Consider the following 16,077-nt stretch of genomic DNA (forward strand, 5'->3'; position numbering starts at 1 on the left):
AATTTTTCCTATCTGGGTTTCACTGAATTTATCTCCCCTTCTTTATTCCACTTGCTTTTAGTTAAATTGTACCATACCGTGCCACAATTATGCTAAAGTCGTCTGTGTGTCCCTATCATCATTACAAATGTTTACATAATTCTACACTACTTTAGAGATGGAAAGGAACAATTTATGAACAGAATATAAAACTTTATTGCAACATAACATTTGTATTCCATTAATACACATTTCACAGTAAACCTACTTGTTTTCCATAGGAAACATCACAACACTCAACATGATCAAAATTGTATGTGCAGTATAGATACTTGGACATTCCAATTTGATTGAAGCTAAGAGCTAAAACAATGGTGGTTAACGCATCACATTCAGAATAGCTGTTGATTTCAAATCCCATGGTAGAGAAGGTCATATTTGGGAATATTTTTGGGGTCGATGGGACTCTGGACAATCATTTTCCCCCGCATGGCTCCTCTATATATGACCTCAATAAGATCCATGAAATCTTGTTTGGTTTTGAAGCTGCCAACAAACTTGGTGTGGTCTGGTGACCTGAATGAAAGAAAGAAAACACATGCATATCAGTATGTATTTTAAATATGTGACTTAATGACCTAATGATTATGCCCTGTTGTTATTACGTTAAAAAGGTCTCACCCATAGTCCACTTTCATGTGCTGTCCATTGAAAAAGAATACAGTTGATGGGATGTAACTGATATCAAAATATCTGGTGTAAATAGGGGCTTTATCCACATCGACTATGTAGATGGAGGCCATGTTGCTCAGGTCATGTGACGTTTTTGACAGCTACAAATAAACAAGAAGCAGCGTCAGGTAGGAAATAGTTCACAACAAACATCATTATAGAAGACTACTTACAATTTCATCTAGCTGGAGACAAACTGAGTCTTCATCCCTCCCAAATCTCAAAACAACCACCTTTTCTGCTACTGTTTTGATAACGTCGTCTATATCTTTTTTGCAGGTCAATTTTGGCAAAAATAAACTCATTTTCAGGCTGGCACAAAAAGGTGTTCTATGACACGGGAAGTTGTCACAACAGTGCAACACCCTTGGCGTACCGTAGGGAAAATGTAGCGCCGTAACTTTTCATGTCAGAAGTCTACGCAATCTTTTTTTTTTTTTTTAATATAAAACAGTTAACAGGCCATTAAAATAACCAAACCTCTAGACACGATTTATAGTTATTTTATCGGCTTTAATTGATGGAAGGCGGAATGTTGGGCGGGGTAGCGCTTCGCCGTTGCAGTACGACATATTAAAACGTTGCACTTACAAATAGCGTGACCTCCGCACGATTATCAAGCGTGGACTGCAAATTAATAAAAACTCAGCGACTGCAATGGTAATGGCGCAATGGGACTCTATACTTTTTTGACCTGTGAAAAATCCCAACGCGTGCAAATAAGGTTCGTTGGCTGTGTCGCTGCTGCCAGTCCTACATCCGCAGCACACCATGTTAGGACGACTCTTCATTCAACGACATTTAAATGAGCTATGGAAAAGTGGCAGGTTGGCGTTATGCCTTGTCAACAAAACGCAAGCAATCAGGACTCGGCCAGCTCTTTCTATTTGCCACTCAAATCGTCTCTTCAGTGCTGGGAGTCCACAGAAAAGGGAGAATGTTGACTTGGACAAATGGAAATCCGTGATGAGATCCCAAGCTTCATCAGCCGATGCTCAGGATGAAGAAGAACGCGATGAGGAGGAAAAAATTCCAGAAGGTTTGGAGGCAGCTCGGGAGCTGGTGGCAATGTGGCGGCTAGCTGGCAAACTGGTACCCCAAGAGATGACTGATGACGAGTTAAAGATTGTGGCAGACCTCACCACCAAGTCAGCTCGAAAAAAGTACCTCAAGTACCTGGCAATGAGGGAAATGCATAAAAGAGCACGCAAGGAGAAGAATCAGCAGAAGAAAGCAGAGAGGGAAGCGGCACTTGAGCAGCAAAGAGCTCAAAATCCAGATGGGGAGCAGAATGAAATGAAAAACACTATCTTCCTCCAGTTCTGGAGTCGCAGCCTGGACCGACTTCTGGCCTGGCGGGCCGCCCAGGCCATGTTGTATGACCAGCCTTTGGTCTTTGACATGAGCTACGAGTCCAACATGTCCAGGCGGGAGCTTGAAAATACGGTGACCCAACTGATGGAGGTGGAAGCATGGAACAGACGTGCCAAGGAGCCTTTCCATCTGCATTTTTGTAACCTTCAACCAGATGGAGCCTACAAGAGGGAGTTCCTCAAGCGCTACGGTGCGGAAACCTGGGACCGCCTGCTCATCACCGACACACACGCTCACCCCATTGATCTCTTTCCTCGCGATCGCCTCGTTTACCTCACGGCGGACTCGCCGAACATTCTCCGCACCTTCGACCCTTCGAAAGTGTACATCGTCGGCGCCCTCGTGGACCGGTCGATTCTTCCCGGGTTGTCTCTGGCCAATGCTAAGCGTCTGAAGTTGGCCACAGCCCGTTTACCATTGGATGAGTTCCTAGACTGGGAGATGGGAGCCAAAAATCTCACCCTGGATCAGATGATTCGTATCATGATAAGCGTGAAGGAAACCGGCAAATGGGAGGAGGCGTTAAAGTTTGTGCCCACCAGGAAGCATGTTGGCTTTCACCGCGACCAGCAAGAAACCACCAATCGCATACCGGGAGAGGATGGGGACAGGTTTTCCAAACATGCAAGTCCAAAAAGTAAGACACTCAGAAGTGGGTACCAAGGTTCATTCAAGTCGAAAGGACAATTCGGTTCGGCTGGGTTCAACCAAGAGGCCGGACCGACTCAGAGCAGAGCTGCAAGCAGAGTGCGGCCATCTCTGAAGAATAGTCTGGAAGGAAAACGCCAGCGCCAAAGCAAGGCGTGGTGGGATGACGATTAATGGCGTGACAAAATGGTTTCCAGCCATTTGCCTGAATTTGTCATATATTGGCCAATTGGTCTTTTTCTGCAGAACTTAGGAGAAATCAAATTCATCCAAGAGACATTTTCAACAGTAGAACCTCCTTTGGTCTTTATTAAATTAGCAGAAAATATTACACAACTCTGTACTGCATTTTCAAACAAAATAAAGGGGAAGTCAACTCACAAAAAAATTCTTTATAATTTGTTGTGTGCCACTAAATGACATAACAGCTGCTCAGGTAACAACCAATCACGGCACATGACCAAACTCTGAAAACATGAATTTCATGTTCCAAAACTTCAATACATTAAATGTTTTTTTTTCTTCTCATCCAATAATCAAAAGACTTGAATCTAAAATACGAAAAGCACCAAATTCTCCCAAAAGATGCCGATGTGAGAGACTTGCATGCAGCCGCACGATTAGAGCACGAGGATGTCTCCGGTGCAGCGCTCGCAGCAGTTGAACGTGATGTTCTCATAGCGAGTGTACGGGTGAAACCTGCCGATGCTCTTCTTGTTGCTCAGAAAGTTTGGCGGGGGCGAGTCACTGAGCGCGGACTCTGTCTTGTTTTCCGCACAGGAAATGGGATCTAAAATCTTCAGCACCTACAAAACACAAACCAATGAATAAGAAATTGACATTTAAAAACTCGCGGAACAGGATCCGAAACGAGGCACCTTCTCGGCCATCTTCTCCGCCGGTGTGCTGCACAGCTGCTCTGCTGCTGCGAGGCTTTTCTTGACCGCACCGCTGCGGGCGTTGCCCAACAGGTGAGAGTTGATGGCGTCCGCTAGTTTGTAATTAGCTGCTGCCATCTCGCCCGTGCTGAGCGGCTGCGCGCTGGGGTAGTACGTCTGTTGCCTGCCCCACTGCAGAGACACCAGGAGCTGCTCCAGAGATCTGACGACAATCAAACACATTCAGTTTAGGTGGGCGACAGACACTCATTAATGGACCAGAAAACCCATTTGGATCCATCCTCTGCGAAGATGTCACCTGTGAGTTAGCAGCATTTCCCTGGAGAACACGTCCCTCTCCGACAACAGGTCCTGAATGGCTCCTTGCGCCTCTCTGGTTTGGCGCTGCAGAGCTGCTCTGGCATTTGTCAGCTCCTCTGCCATCACTCTGGAGTCACAATGAAATGGTTTCAAAGCATACCAAGATAATTACGTCCTTCGGTGCTCCCCCAGTCTTTAGTGTGTCCAACTAATCCTTGATTTTACACCACCAATCTTGGCTTTCCCAGTAGCATCTTCATACCTGCTGGCCAGGAACTTGCTCCTCCAGACATCGCACTGGATACTCATGCGCTCCAGCTGCTCGGCCGTATGCGACAAGCTGCGACCCAAAGCCTCGTTCTCCAGAATCAGCTGGTTCTTCTCGCGTGCCAGACGCTCAAACTGATATTCCAGGTCATCACCCATGGACGCCACCAGCAGTTTCTTGAGCTCACGGTTCACCTAGTCACACGTGACGAAAGAGTTTAGACTGCTTGCGTAAAACGGTCAATCTGCTCCACGTGGGTCTTGCCTCGGTCTGCACTCGCAGTTGATTGGAGAGGCCCTCCTTGTCTTGTAGAAGCCTGCGTTCAGAGTTTTGAAGCTTCTCAAGCTGTCCTCTCCAATCATCCACCGATGGCTGCGGGGAAGAACTTCGCTCTTCCCCCTGTTGTCCCACGTCTACCTTCGCCTCGGTAAGACGGCTGCTTCTACTTATGGCAGCACGAGGGACGACAATCCTTATGGCCTCCACCTCCGTGCAGGCCTCCCTCCCCACCTTGCCCAGGTGGAGAACCCCAAGGGGCTGTGGGGAAACAGGGGGAGGAGGACTGCAAGACTTGGAGCTGTGTTTGGGGTTTGCCACTTTGATCGAGGGAGCAGCAGAGAGACACGAGGGCAATGTGTCGATGCTGAGCTCCGGGGTGGAGGGCGTTTTCTCGGTTTCCATGCCATCGCCAGCAACTCTTACCGGGACACGGGCAGAATCTGCAAGAATGAAGAAATGCAATTGTTTCTGCATCTGTTATTACTGGGTAACGTCTACGTTACATGTATCTGCAGAAATGTTGACATGATTACTTCAATCAAGTAATGAACAAAATATGATGTGAATGTTACATACCCCTGACAGCAGTCGACATGGTGGTAGTTTGCTACTGAGCTGATGTCGAGACAAAAAGTCCAGTGTATTCCAGTAATTTCTCTGAATAGAAAAAATAAAAAATGGTGCTTCAACACATAGTTGTTATGACAAACACGTGATGACAGCTTCAATAGTCACGTTTAAGTGTAGCAATTGACAAGGCAATCACATGAAGATTACAGTTTCACTACGTGGCTGGTTTTGAGGCTCGCGAAGTGAATACTTACTTTGAAGGATAAATACGGGTTCTTCAATAAATCCTAAGAAGCAGGCCAGTATTTCTATCAACTATATCTGACATGTTTATTTAGGGAAACATACCACTTAACAATGGTCCTCCGGATTACAGTATTCCATTGTTACCGGATGTCGTTGGCATATTAGTGTTGCAATAGATACCCTGAGCTAAGTCTGTCAGGCTAGATGTAGTCATTCCCAAAATATTACACACTCTATTTTGAATCATAAACGACTAAAAAATTCTTACAAATAAAATATATCCACCTATATAACTACAATTATTCTAATTTGATAAAGAAAACATTTGTTCATCTTAAGAATGGCCTGACAGATCAAACCGGGGTCTCAAAATAAATCCGGAACGTTTGCGTCCTTCACTGGTTGCTCGACGAACAGAATTGTTGTTACCAAGATGAGGTAAACACTAGTTTGTGCACCTAGTGTGTAATTATAACTTTATTATGTTGTTTTAAATTGAGCCATGGGAGTGCACGGACTTTGGAGGCTCCTGGAGAGCACGGGGAAACCCATAAATCCAGAAACTCTGGAGGGTAAAATTCTTGCTGTTGGTATCCAAATTTAAGAGATGAAATCAATTGTTTTCCATGTCATCACTTAACCCTCCCTCTCTTCCCCATCTGTGTTGTCGTTATTAAGTCTATTGTGTGAAACATGCACCTTAACCTGGCACCAACAGATATCAGTATTTGGCTCAATCAAGCCGTGAAGGGGGTGCGAGACCGTGAAGGCAACAATGTCCAGAACGCCCATCTTCTCACTCTCTTCCACCGCATCTGCAAGCTGCTATATTTCCGCATCAGGCCAGTGTTTGTCTTTGATGGAGATGCTCCACTGCTGAAGAAACAAACTCTGGTCGGTCCGCATTTCGGATTATCGACGTTATTGCACACTTTTTATATTTTTCCTTGGTGGATTTTCTCCTCAGGTCTTGAGACGGCAGAGGAAGGAAGAGTTGCGCCAAGAGTCCCAAAAGACTAATGAGAAACTCCTCAGGACATTCCTGAAGCGGCAAGCTATCAAAGCAGTGCTTGGAGGTGACAGGTAAGCATCATGGTCTTTTTTTTATCAATTTGGTCAAGACCAAACAGCAACATTTATTTCTTGTATCGCTTCAGTAAGGATCCGCTACCGAGCCTATCCAGTGTGAAGAGAAATGAGGTGGATGACATGTACGTTCTACCAGCCCTGCCGCAGGCAGATGAGGACAAAAAAAGCAGGTCAGGAACCCTAAAGGCTGTTCTGAAATTAAATTTAAATAATTTCCCTGTGCTAATATAATCCACAGGTAATATGCTAATACACAGTTCAGCACCTGTGTATTCACAAATTTATAAATATATATATTTCATGCCCAATTTTCCTTGTTACAGTTCAGAGGAGGAGGAAGAGAAAGAGTCTGAGGATGAGGTTGATGATATTCATCAGGTGAAAAAAGTCACATTTATGTACATGTGTACATCATACATTCACAAATATTCTTATCCATAAAATCATGTTGATTTGAGTTGTATCTACTGTATTCGCCAGGGGGAGGAATTTTACGACGACTCCAACTCTGTGGACATCAACTCTGAGCAGTTTGCCTGCCTCCCACTTGAAATGAAACATGAGCTCCTCAAAGACATGAAAGAGTTTTCAAAAAGGCGCCGGACCCTGTACCACAAACCCCCCGAGGTACTTCGATCGTCCCCTTCGTGTCTACCTAAACGCACGCACGCCTCCTAACTTGTTAATCCACTCCTAGCTCTCCACAGATTTTTCCCAGTATCAGTTATCCGGCTTGCTGCACAGGAACAAGCTGAATCAACGTCTGGAGGGAGTTGAAAAAGAAATGAACGAGCGCAGTGCCGGCAACGCGCCGCAGCTTTCTGGGCAGGACCGGCAGAGCCATGACGTGGAGTCGCGTCGCCTTGTTTCAGAAGATAACTCTCACTACATCCTCATTAAAGGCGAGGGCATCAGTCGTTCAAGAGCAGTTGAGAAAATACTAAAAATATCGATTGTGATATATAAAGTGTGCTTTGTTTTTTGCTCTACAGGCTCAAGCCAAAGTAAAACTCCCTCAGCGAGCCAGCCGGTTTCCGCACCCTGGAGCGGGAACGCCCTAGCGGGCTTTATAAAGAGAGCGGTGGACAAACCGGAGCCCCTGTGGCGACCAATCTCCGAGGATGAAGAGAAAAGGCAAGTTCCACGTCCAGACGATTGTCAGGCATCTGCGTCCAAACTCCATTCGCCGCCTTCACCTCGTACATTGAAGGCCATCCAGGCCGCCATGAGCGACAGCTCGGATGTGGAGAAGCAGGAAGAGAGCGACGGTAAGGTCTCTCCACGAACTCTGATCGCCATCCAACGAGCTCTAGAGGAGGACGAGAAGGAAGATGGAGCGAAGCATCAGACGCCGAGCGTCAGCTCTGTCGCAAAGTTGCAAATAGACATCAGTAGTTCAGAGGAGGAGACAGAACCTATCGGAGACGCCAAAGAAAAAACGGATTTTAAGCGCGTCGCCGATCATTTGTTCAATAGTGGTTCCGATTCTATGGATGAGGTCATCGGACAGAGGTATGAAGCGTTTCACACTTCAGCTGCGACTCAGAAACTGAAGGAAGGATCCGACAAGCGAAACCTGAGGGAGGAGGCCAGCGAGGTCAACAAGGATGAGGAAATATTTAAAGATGAATCGCCTGCCGCCATGACGCTCAGTAGAAAGGCCGACGAGACGGGTGACTCGGAGCAAGGCTCGATTTTTGAGAAGGAACAGCGTGTCCGTCCTGAGGCGGCCGAGCAGCTCCTCGCAAAACGACTCGGGGACTCTCCGAGTCACCTTGAGCCGCCTGAGCGGATCAATAATGAATCGCCCACTCTACAAATGAGCCTTAACGCTGAGATCATCGACGATAGCGAATCAGACGGTAAAAGTCAAAGCGGATCAATTCATTAATGATGAAGAACAGTTCAATTAAAAAAATTAACTATTTTCATCCAGAGAGCTTCGTTGAAATATCGGAGGAGGACGCAGAGGAGATCTATAAAGAGGAGACCACGCAAGCAGAAAGTCAGTCGGCCGCCGTTCCAGACGAGTCTTTGAAGGTCAACGACGAGCCAGACACGAAAACGCAAACTGACGAGGAGGAAGAGTCGGACGAGGGAAAAGAGGACATTTCCCCTTCCAGCCCTGCAGTTAATGAGTGGGAAGATTTGAATGTGGTAAGCATGCGCCGTGTCTCTCCTCATTGATCAACCAACTCACGGCGTCGGCGTTGCGCTGCAGGATGAGCTGCAGTCTCTGGAGACTTCTCTGCTGGTGGAGCAGAGCAACCTGAAAGAGCAGAAACAGCAGCAGGAGAGGATGGCCAATACCGTCACAGGTCAGATGTACCTGGAGAGCCAAGTGAGTCAAATGCAGATTCGAATCAAAAATAGTTTTTTTTTTTTTTCCAATATCTTGCTCTCGCGGCTCCAGGAGCTCCTACGTCTGTTCGGCATTCCCTTCCTGGTGGCTCCGATGGAGGCGGAGGCGCAGTGCGCCGCCCTCGACCGGGCCGACCAAACCAACGGGACCATAACCGACGACTCGGACGTTTGGCTGTTTGGGGGGCGACATGTTTACAAGAACTTCTTCAGCCAGAATAAATATGTGGAGCACTACCAGTACAGTGACCTGCAGAACCAACTGGGTCAGTGGCCTCCATCTAATGTGATACTTTACTTACGGCGGTTTGCAAATGTCCGCCGTATTATTTTAAGACGTACCATATTTGAAATTCTCTTTTTGCCACCGTAAGCCGCGTTGCTCTCACATCGGAACAAATCAAAACGGTGTCGACAGGGGAAATGAGAACGCATCCAAGCGCTAAGCCGATATCTTTACATGTGGCATATCACAAACAGGTGTTAATGTCGTTGGCCCGATCGCTGATGTCATGTGTACACACACGCGCAGCATGACTTCTCCGTCCTCCAACTCAGGTCTGGACAGAACCAAACTGATCAACCTGGCTTACCTGCTCGGAAGCGATTACACCGAGGGCGTGCCCGGGATCGGTTACGTGACCGGCATGGAGCTCCTGAACGAATTCCCTGGACCTGGCTTGGAGCCACTAACGCAGTTCTGGTGTGTTGATTGTGTCAGAAAACTGTCACCATCTCCGGACGTTGCTTTTGAAGATCTTTCCCCTTCATGCCATTGAAATTTTGCAGGACGTGGTGGTCGGAGGCGCAAGAGAAAAAACGTTTGACGGCCGATCCCCGGGACACAAAAGTGAAAAAAAAGCTGAGAGGGCTGAAACTTCAGACCGGTTTCCCGAACCCCGCCGTGGCTCAGGCTTACCTGCAGCCCGCCGTGGACGAGTCGGACAGCTCGTTCAGCTGGGGACGCCCTCAACTGGACATGATCAAAGAATATCCTTCCACTATCGGTGCCGTCGATGCGTTTTAAGTGTCACGTGAGTTTTCCCTGACCCGCTCGTTACTTTCTGTCAGAGTCGTTTCGGATGGGCCGGTCGAAAAACGGCGGAAACTCTTCAGCCTGTCATCAAGCAACTCAACACACAGCAGGTACTTGGCCAAAATATTTGGACGACGCTAAGAATGTCCACCTGGATCACATGAATAGTTCAAGTTCATTGGATCGGGTGTTCAAGTGCTGATGCAAGAACTTCATCTTTCGAGCCTCACAGCATTTCCCCACGGTTTCGTTCTAGACTCAGTTACGGATCGACACGTTCTTCCGCATGGAGCAACAGGAAAAGCAGGCGGTCCGAAGTCAGCGTCTCCGCCGCGCCATCACCTGCATGAAAAGGAAGGAGAACGGAAACGACGACGCGGAGTCTGACGAGGAAATCGTCACGCCGCCTAAATCGAAGAAAGGGAAGACGATAGAAGAGGGCCGGAAGAAAGCTGAAAATAGCAACAGGAGAGAATGGAACGAATCGGTGGGAGGGGGCGGCTTTTTGGGTTCTGAGGAAATTGCACAAACTCTGACAACATCTTTGAACGGAGTGAGTAGCGCTAGCCAGGAGGAACGTTTGCCAAAAGCTTCCAAGACTGGACCAAAGCAGAGCAGCAGCAGCTCTGGCGAAGACAGCGAAGATAATTCTGCTAAAGTCGCCATGGTTACGGCTCAATCTGTGTTCAAGGGGAGCACGAGAGCTCGCGGTCATAAAAGCAGGAGAGCAAGAGGACGAGGAAAGAAAAACTGAAATGAATTATTAGCAATGTATTTTAAAACTTCGAATGCAATCATTGGATTTTTTTCTATTAAACTGAATAAAATGAATTTCCCTATAACCATTGTGAAGGCTCTTTTTATATGTGATTTCTTTATTTGAAATCATCCGTTACATTTAAACACACATCAAGAAACAAGAGTTGAGACAACAATTTACTACTTTTTGACCTCCGACCTCTGTGAACTCAAAATTGCCTCACAGAACAACCACGTGCGTGTGTGGTCCAGCTTTTTCATAGACAAAACTATTTATTTATAAACCCATAGAGAGAGTTTCATATTGTCTTTATTTTAAACCAGAAAGGTGTCCCTTTTCACCGCAGCTCAGTTGTCGAAGCTGCCAGCTGTTTCCGCCACTCAGCGCCTTACCCGCTCGGAGAACTGCAAATGCGCAGGGGAAGCCAGTTGGGATCTTGGGAAATACTGGATTTGGTTCTATGGGAGGCTGTGTAACCTAAAACTGGATGACATCTCCCCGCCAGACGAGAGATTTGTTGCCAGATCGATCTAATCCTAAAGGACTTTAGCGTGACCAGAAACCAAATACGGCACTGATCTTATTTTCTCGTTTGACCATGGAGTCTCGGGAGTGTGACGAGAGGTCCGAGTCTGGTGAGGAACACGTTTTGTCATTTCAGCAAATTTCTCAGGCTACCCCGTATTCTATATTTTGGCACCAGTGTTGATCAAGAAGCTCTCCTGAACTTCACTTCTCATACACGTCACACAGTTTAAAAGATTTTTTGTAATTGTGTGGTTACGTGAACGCAATTGTTTGATATGTTGATTTTCATGCATGCACACAAAGAAAGTCAAGGAAAAATTGTTGCTGTGTTGTTGATCGTAAGCCCAAACGGCTGTTATGTAACTCAAGTTGCACAGCAGACTCAAATTGTTTGGAGAAACGAAACCAAGATGAAAAGAAGGACTGCATGTAAATTATAGCAATGAATCATCAGTGATTAAACTGTAGGTGTGCTGTACCTTTGAATGATTTATAGTGGTTTTGAAAATAAAATGCGTAAAAATAGGACATGCCCGGAATAGTGTTTTGGTGATGGTGTTTGTTGCAGTTTGGTTGGACAGTGGACACTTGGCGGCTTTTATGGATTTTCAGCTGTGCAAATGGTTCATTTGAATTCTCCGTCTCCACGAGGCATGCTCCTTGATATTTTAAGTTTAATGTTTTATACAGGGGTCACCAAGTCCGGTCCTCAAGGGCACCAATCCAGCCCGTTTTTAGATGAAAATGATCAGATCATCAGGATCGTTATCAGGCTTAATCCCTGGTCTAGTAATTGTCACGTAGGGGTGAAAAGTTCCAACTACATAAGCATAATCACAATATTAAATTGAGTATTTAAAAAAATACAATTGTAGATTTTATTTATTTTATTCATTGTAGTTATTTTATTTATTTATTGCATTGTACTTATTTTATTTATTTATTTTTTATTTTTTATTTATTTATTCAATGGCTGAGGTCAATCAAAGTTCCAGAAATTTTAAATTCAACAAGGACAGGTATGAAGGCTTTATTTAAAAAAAAAAAAAAGATTGTCAATCTATGCGCTCAAGCATCTGATGACACCAGTCAATAATTATTATTTTTTTTGCCATTAGAGCTGCAAGTAGAATATAATTACATCATGTTTTTGTCAATGCATTTCTCTATTCCATTTATTTTGTCCACCTGTTCTCATGAACCCGGTCTCGTGTTAGCCAATCAGCTCCCTCCATTCAAGGTGTGCCTCGTCGACTCGTCAGTTTGTTGGTATTTAGTTCCCTGCTTCCCTTCCCTTCTTCTTTGTCCTTGTCACATCTCGATGCTGTTAGTCTTGTTTTGTGGTGCATTGAATGCCAATTTCTTTTTTTCTTTTTTTTCCAAGCATACTACCCAGACTCGTACAACACATAAACAGTACCTTCATTTTGTGCATTAGATCAACCAGCACATGATATCACGCTGCTCCTAGTTGTCATCGATACCTCACCATCAAATCAACCTGAGGATCTATTTCCATCAAAGGTCTCACAAATGTTTCTTTTGTTGCCCTTCGCTTCAACTTGGCTGATTTCCTGGTGTTTGTCATAAAACACTTGTGACCGAGTGACCGTTCCTTCCTCTTATGTTCTTGAGGACAGCACAGTTTGGTTTGGACTGCCAGCTCCTACGTGCTTAGAATGTTGTAGAAGAAATTGTTTGTGCCACCTGTCCCAAAATGTGTACCTGCCCCTGCTCCCAGAGCAGCTGACCCAAGTATGAATGACTCATTACAGCAGGATATTAATGATGGCGGTAACTTGTGCAATAAACACTTCATGGGCAAATTTGGCCTTCGGGACATCATGGAGTCAAAATTCTGGGAAGACCGATGGCCATTTTTATATTGCATGTCAATTGAATTTTCTGCCCAAATTGGTATGTGCCATTTTGGATCTTTAAGACAGCGCCTCATTCAAAAGAAAACCGAATTAAAAAAAAGATCGTTTCCAGATTCTTCTCCTTTATCCTGAGATTATTTGGAATTGTCTGGATGACCCAATCAACTCTCAGTGTCAGTGAGTGGAGGTATGCAATCGCTTGTGTTGTGTTGACATCTAAATTGCACGCTAACAGCTGCCTGTGGTGAAGTTTCAGTCTCGGTGCCTGAGATTGACAGACTTGACATGTTCTCCATAACATCCAAGTCAGGCCTTCAGCGTTTATCATAGTAATGGCCGTTCCCAATCTAAACCCACTCAGAATAACCTCGCCTTGGATAGTAAGTGGTTCGAGGAACTCACGAGAGGTGGTCCACCCTGGAAAGACACCATGTTTGCTGAAATCTTGCAGACCTGGAGCATAACTTCACCTGCACTTTATTGTCCCTAAAAGCAGACCCGGCCGTTGGTGAAGAACTCGCCAAGGCCATTTTAGCCCGCCAGTTCCACCCTTCTGTCATCGGTCCAGAGATGTGGGAGGGTTACATCTTCTCTGACCAGCAGATCCGTATTAAAGAATCCACAGACCTCTACGGAGCTGTACTCTGGCCCTCGGTATGTGTGCGGACAAAGAGCACGTCTCAAAAGCCATCGTGATGATGATTTGCTGACTGTTGAACATCTAGGCAATGGTGTTGTGTCACTTCCTGGAGACCAACCGTGACGAGTACAACCTGCTGGACAAGAACGTGATAGAACTTGGTGCGGGAACTGGTCTGGTCTCCATCGTTTCTTGTCTTTTAGGTAAAACAATAGCTAAAATATCGATTGATGTCCACGTTTATTAAATTTGCCGTTTTGAGGTTTCTAAAATGCTTTTGCGTTACCTGCTAAGGTGCTAAGGTCACTTGCACAGACCTCCCTGATGTGCTCGGGAATCTCCAGTACAACGTCACGTGCAACACAAGAGGACGGTGCAAATACACCCCTCTGGTATTTTAATCTTGTTTTGACTTTTTGTTCTTCAGTTAGTTGGCTAGTTTATGTATTTGCATATATATATTAAATGTGTTTTTATTGCAATTTAATTTAATTTTGACTTTTTTGTTCAGTTAGTTGGCTAATTTATGTATTTGCATATATATTAGTTGTTTTTTTAATTACCGTATTTTTCTGACTATAAGACGCAAATGAGTCAAACTATTCAATTCGCCATTCATACAAAAGGCGCGGGTTTTTTTTTTTCCCCCTCTATGAAAATGTTCTTTGCTTCTGATTGTCAGGTCACAGAGCTGGTCTGGGGCCCAGAGGTGGAGCAGAAGTTCCCCCAAAGCACACAGCATTTCGACTACATCCTGGCTGCAGACGTGGTGTACGCGCACCCCTACCTGGACCAGCTGTTGGACACGTTCAGCTACCTGTGTCAGCTCGACACGCAAATCCTGTGGGCCATGCGTTTCCGCCTGGACCCCGAGAACGGCTTTGTGGAGCGTTTTCGCCAGCGCTTCCACCTGGAGGAGCTGTACGACCTCCCCAGTCTTAGCATCAAACTGTACCGGGCTTGGAGGAGGGACAAGAGGACCAAAGCTCAAGAAGCAGCTCCTGTCTAAGCTTACTTGATCATTTTGAGTTTGTTTTTCTGAGCCTGTTTACTCTTTTGGCCAACTTCATGTGAAGAAGTGCTAGGTGATTCTTATGTAAAATGAAGATTGGCTTTATTTGTATGTCGTTTAAAAGTAGCGTACACTTCATAATAGACAATTTAGAGTACTGTTTGTTTCTTTTTTTTTACTCCAACAAATACATCAAAAAATACAAAAAGCACAATTGTGAAAGCGTCTTTGTGAGCCTACCATAAGCTATATCCAAATTATATTTGATATGTAATAAGAGACGCCTACGCAATCAATGTAAGGTTTATGCTACAGCTAACTCAAATAAACAACATTGTTTATTATTCAAATGTTTTTGATCTACGTTTTGACGTTTCTAAATAATAAAATGAATTGTAATAAATAAATAAATAAATGTTAGAAGTTGATTATGAAATTTCTGTCCGAAAAGGCCCGATTCAAATTTGCAAAAAATGTGAAAATAACATGAGGTTTTTGAGTTATAACTGCTCGCAAACACACATGAAAATGTCATTTCTGGAAGTTTGCGTCATACTATCCCGTGTCTCTTTTAATCGTAATTTTGTGGGTGACTGCACTTTTTTACTCAGAGGTCATCTTTGATCACGGGTGGTTCTCATTCTGATCATCTCGCGGCCAGATTCTGCGGTTCTTTCCAACGGGCATCACTTGACTATTGGGAGGTGAGTTCAAACCGTTCTTGCACCTTAAGCCTGAATTTGATATCTTGTAAAAGTCGAAACAGTCAGCGTGGGACTCGTCTTTTTTTTTTGTTTTTTTTAAGTGCCTGTGTTTTTTCCTGCTTAGCGCCAGAAACTCTATTTGAAGCTCCGACCCGGTAACATGAACATGGGCTGGAGAGTGTGAGCAATTTGCCAGGTGTATGACACATCAAGCTGGCACACGGTTGCGGAATGCAAAATCCCCCAACATTCTTTGCCCGGTGGCCAGGCCAACCAGGCTGGCCAACACGCTGGAAGGTCGGATTAAAGCGCAAACGCCCGCTTGATCCGACGAGACTCAAAGGCCGTGTGTCTTTGTCAAAACAAACTCAGCGACGGACGGCGCCAGAACGCACGCACTATAAACAACCGTTAATGTGTTGCCTGTCATCACTGTTCAAAGTCTTCTTTCTTTTTTTTTTATCCTCATAAAAGACAGATCAACCATAACAGTGGAGCGATGACATCACATGTCTGCGTTTGGAATGTGCATGGGTTCAAAGCGATGAGGCCTGGGTGTGAAGGGTCAAAGGTTAAAAAGGAAAGGAAGTGAGAGAGCTGTAATTGGAGTTTATGTTTTGCAGCGCCCTACTTTTCCCCCTCAGGGGGGCTGATGTGCTTGCGTGCGAGCCTGATCCGGTTACCGACAATATCTGGTGAAGAAACCGAAGCCGCCAACACATTCGATGACAACCGATACAAGTTGCAGTCAAAAACCAACTTGGAAAAATAA

The 16,077-nt window shown here is 45.2% G+C and overlaps 5 protein-coding genes across 7 annotated transcripts; 3 read left to right on the forward strand and 2 right to left on the reverse strand.

The window, feature by feature from the left end:
* Positions 1 to 171: 171 nt before the first annotated feature.
* Positions 172 to 1,079, reverse strand: txnl4b (thioredoxin-like 4B). The gene is made up of 3 exons (XM_037247428.1): positions 885 to 1,079; positions 661 to 812; positions 172 to 555 (listed from the first exon to the last, which is right to left on the reverse strand). Exons 1-3 carry the CDS (start codon positions 1,014 to 1,016, stop codon positions 390 to 392), a joined length of 450 nt encoding a protein of 149 aa, XP_037103323.1. The 5' UTR covers positions 1,017 to 1,079; the 3' UTR covers positions 172 to 389.
* A 193-nt stretch (positions 1,080 to 1,272) lies between these two features.
* trmt10c (tRNA methyltransferase 10C, mitochondrial RNase P subunit) lies at positions 1,273 to 3,110 on the forward strand. Its single transcript, XM_037247338.1, has 2 exons — positions 1,273 to 1,415; positions 1,450 to 3,110. Exons 1-2 carry the CDS (start codon positions 1,383 to 1,385, stop codon positions 2,905 to 2,907), a joined length of 1,491 nt encoding a protein of 496 aa, XP_037103233.1. The 5' UTR covers positions 1,273 to 1,382; the 3' UTR covers positions 2,908 to 3,110.
* Positions 3,111 to 3,258: 148 nt separating this feature from the next.
* Positions 3,259 to 5,564, reverse strand: blzf1 (basic leucine zipper nuclear factor 1). 2 transcript variants are annotated; one of them, XM_037247340.1, is made up of 7 exons: positions 5,398 to 5,564; positions 5,056 to 5,136; positions 4,465 to 4,919; positions 4,195 to 4,394; positions 3,931 to 4,059; positions 3,612 to 3,834; positions 3,259 to 3,539 (listed from the first exon to the last, which is right to left on the reverse strand). In XM_037247340.1, exons 2-7 carry the CDS (start codon positions 5,072 to 5,074, stop codon positions 3,354 to 3,356), a joined length of 1,212 nt encoding a protein of 403 aa, XP_037103235.1. In that variant the 5' UTR covers positions 5,075 to 5,136; positions 5,398 to 5,564; the 3' UTR covers positions 3,259 to 3,353. The 2 variants fall into 2 exon arrangements, with proteins under 2 accessions (XP_037103235.1, XP_037103234.1); XM_037247339.1 differs by having other exon boundaries at positions 5,304 to 5,483.
* Positions 5,565 to 5,668: 104 nt separating this feature from the next.
* Positions 5,669 to 11,103, forward strand: ercc5 (excision repair cross-complementation group 5). Its single transcript, XM_037247337.1, has 15 exons — positions 5,669 to 5,885; positions 6,014 to 6,189; positions 6,263 to 6,378; positions 6,453 to 6,554; positions 6,708 to 6,762; positions 6,865 to 7,011; positions 7,082 to 7,286; positions 7,377 to 8,246; positions 8,321 to 8,541; positions 8,606 to 8,725; positions 8,798 to 9,011; positions 9,304 to 9,448; positions 9,535 to 9,735; positions 9,807 to 9,891; positions 10,038 to 11,103. Exons 1-15 carry the CDS (start codon positions 5,798 to 5,800, stop codon positions 10,533 to 10,535), a joined length of 3,243 nt encoding a protein of 1,080 aa, XP_037103232.1. The 5' UTR covers positions 5,669 to 5,797; the 3' UTR covers positions 10,536 to 11,103.
* mettl21e (methyltransferase like 21e) lies at positions 11,055 to 14,801 on the forward strand. Of its 2 annotated transcripts, none has more exons than XM_037247341.1 (5): positions 11,055 to 11,176; positions 13,440 to 13,603; positions 13,675 to 13,792; positions 13,884 to 13,981; positions 14,272 to 14,801. In XM_037247341.1, the coding sequence occupies exons 1-5, from the start codon at positions 11,140 to 11,142 to the stop codon at positions 14,596 to 14,598; spliced, it is 744 nt and encodes a 247-aa protein (XP_037103236.1). In that variant the 5' UTR covers positions 11,055 to 11,139; the 3' UTR covers positions 14,599 to 14,801. The 2 variants fall into 2 exon arrangements, with proteins under 2 accessions (XP_037103236.1, XP_037103237.1); XM_037247342.1 differs by having other exon boundaries at positions 11,057 to 11,176; positions 13,446 to 13,603.
* The last annotated feature ends 1,276 nt before the right edge of the window (positions 14,802 to 16,077 follow it).

This window comes from Syngnathus acus, chromosome 3 (assembly GCF_901709675.1).
Source record: "Syngnathus acus chromosome 3, fSynAcu1.2, whole genome shotgun sequence".
NCBI lineage: Eukaryota > Metazoa > Chordata > Actinopteri > Syngnathiformes > Syngnathidae > Syngnathus > Syngnathus acus.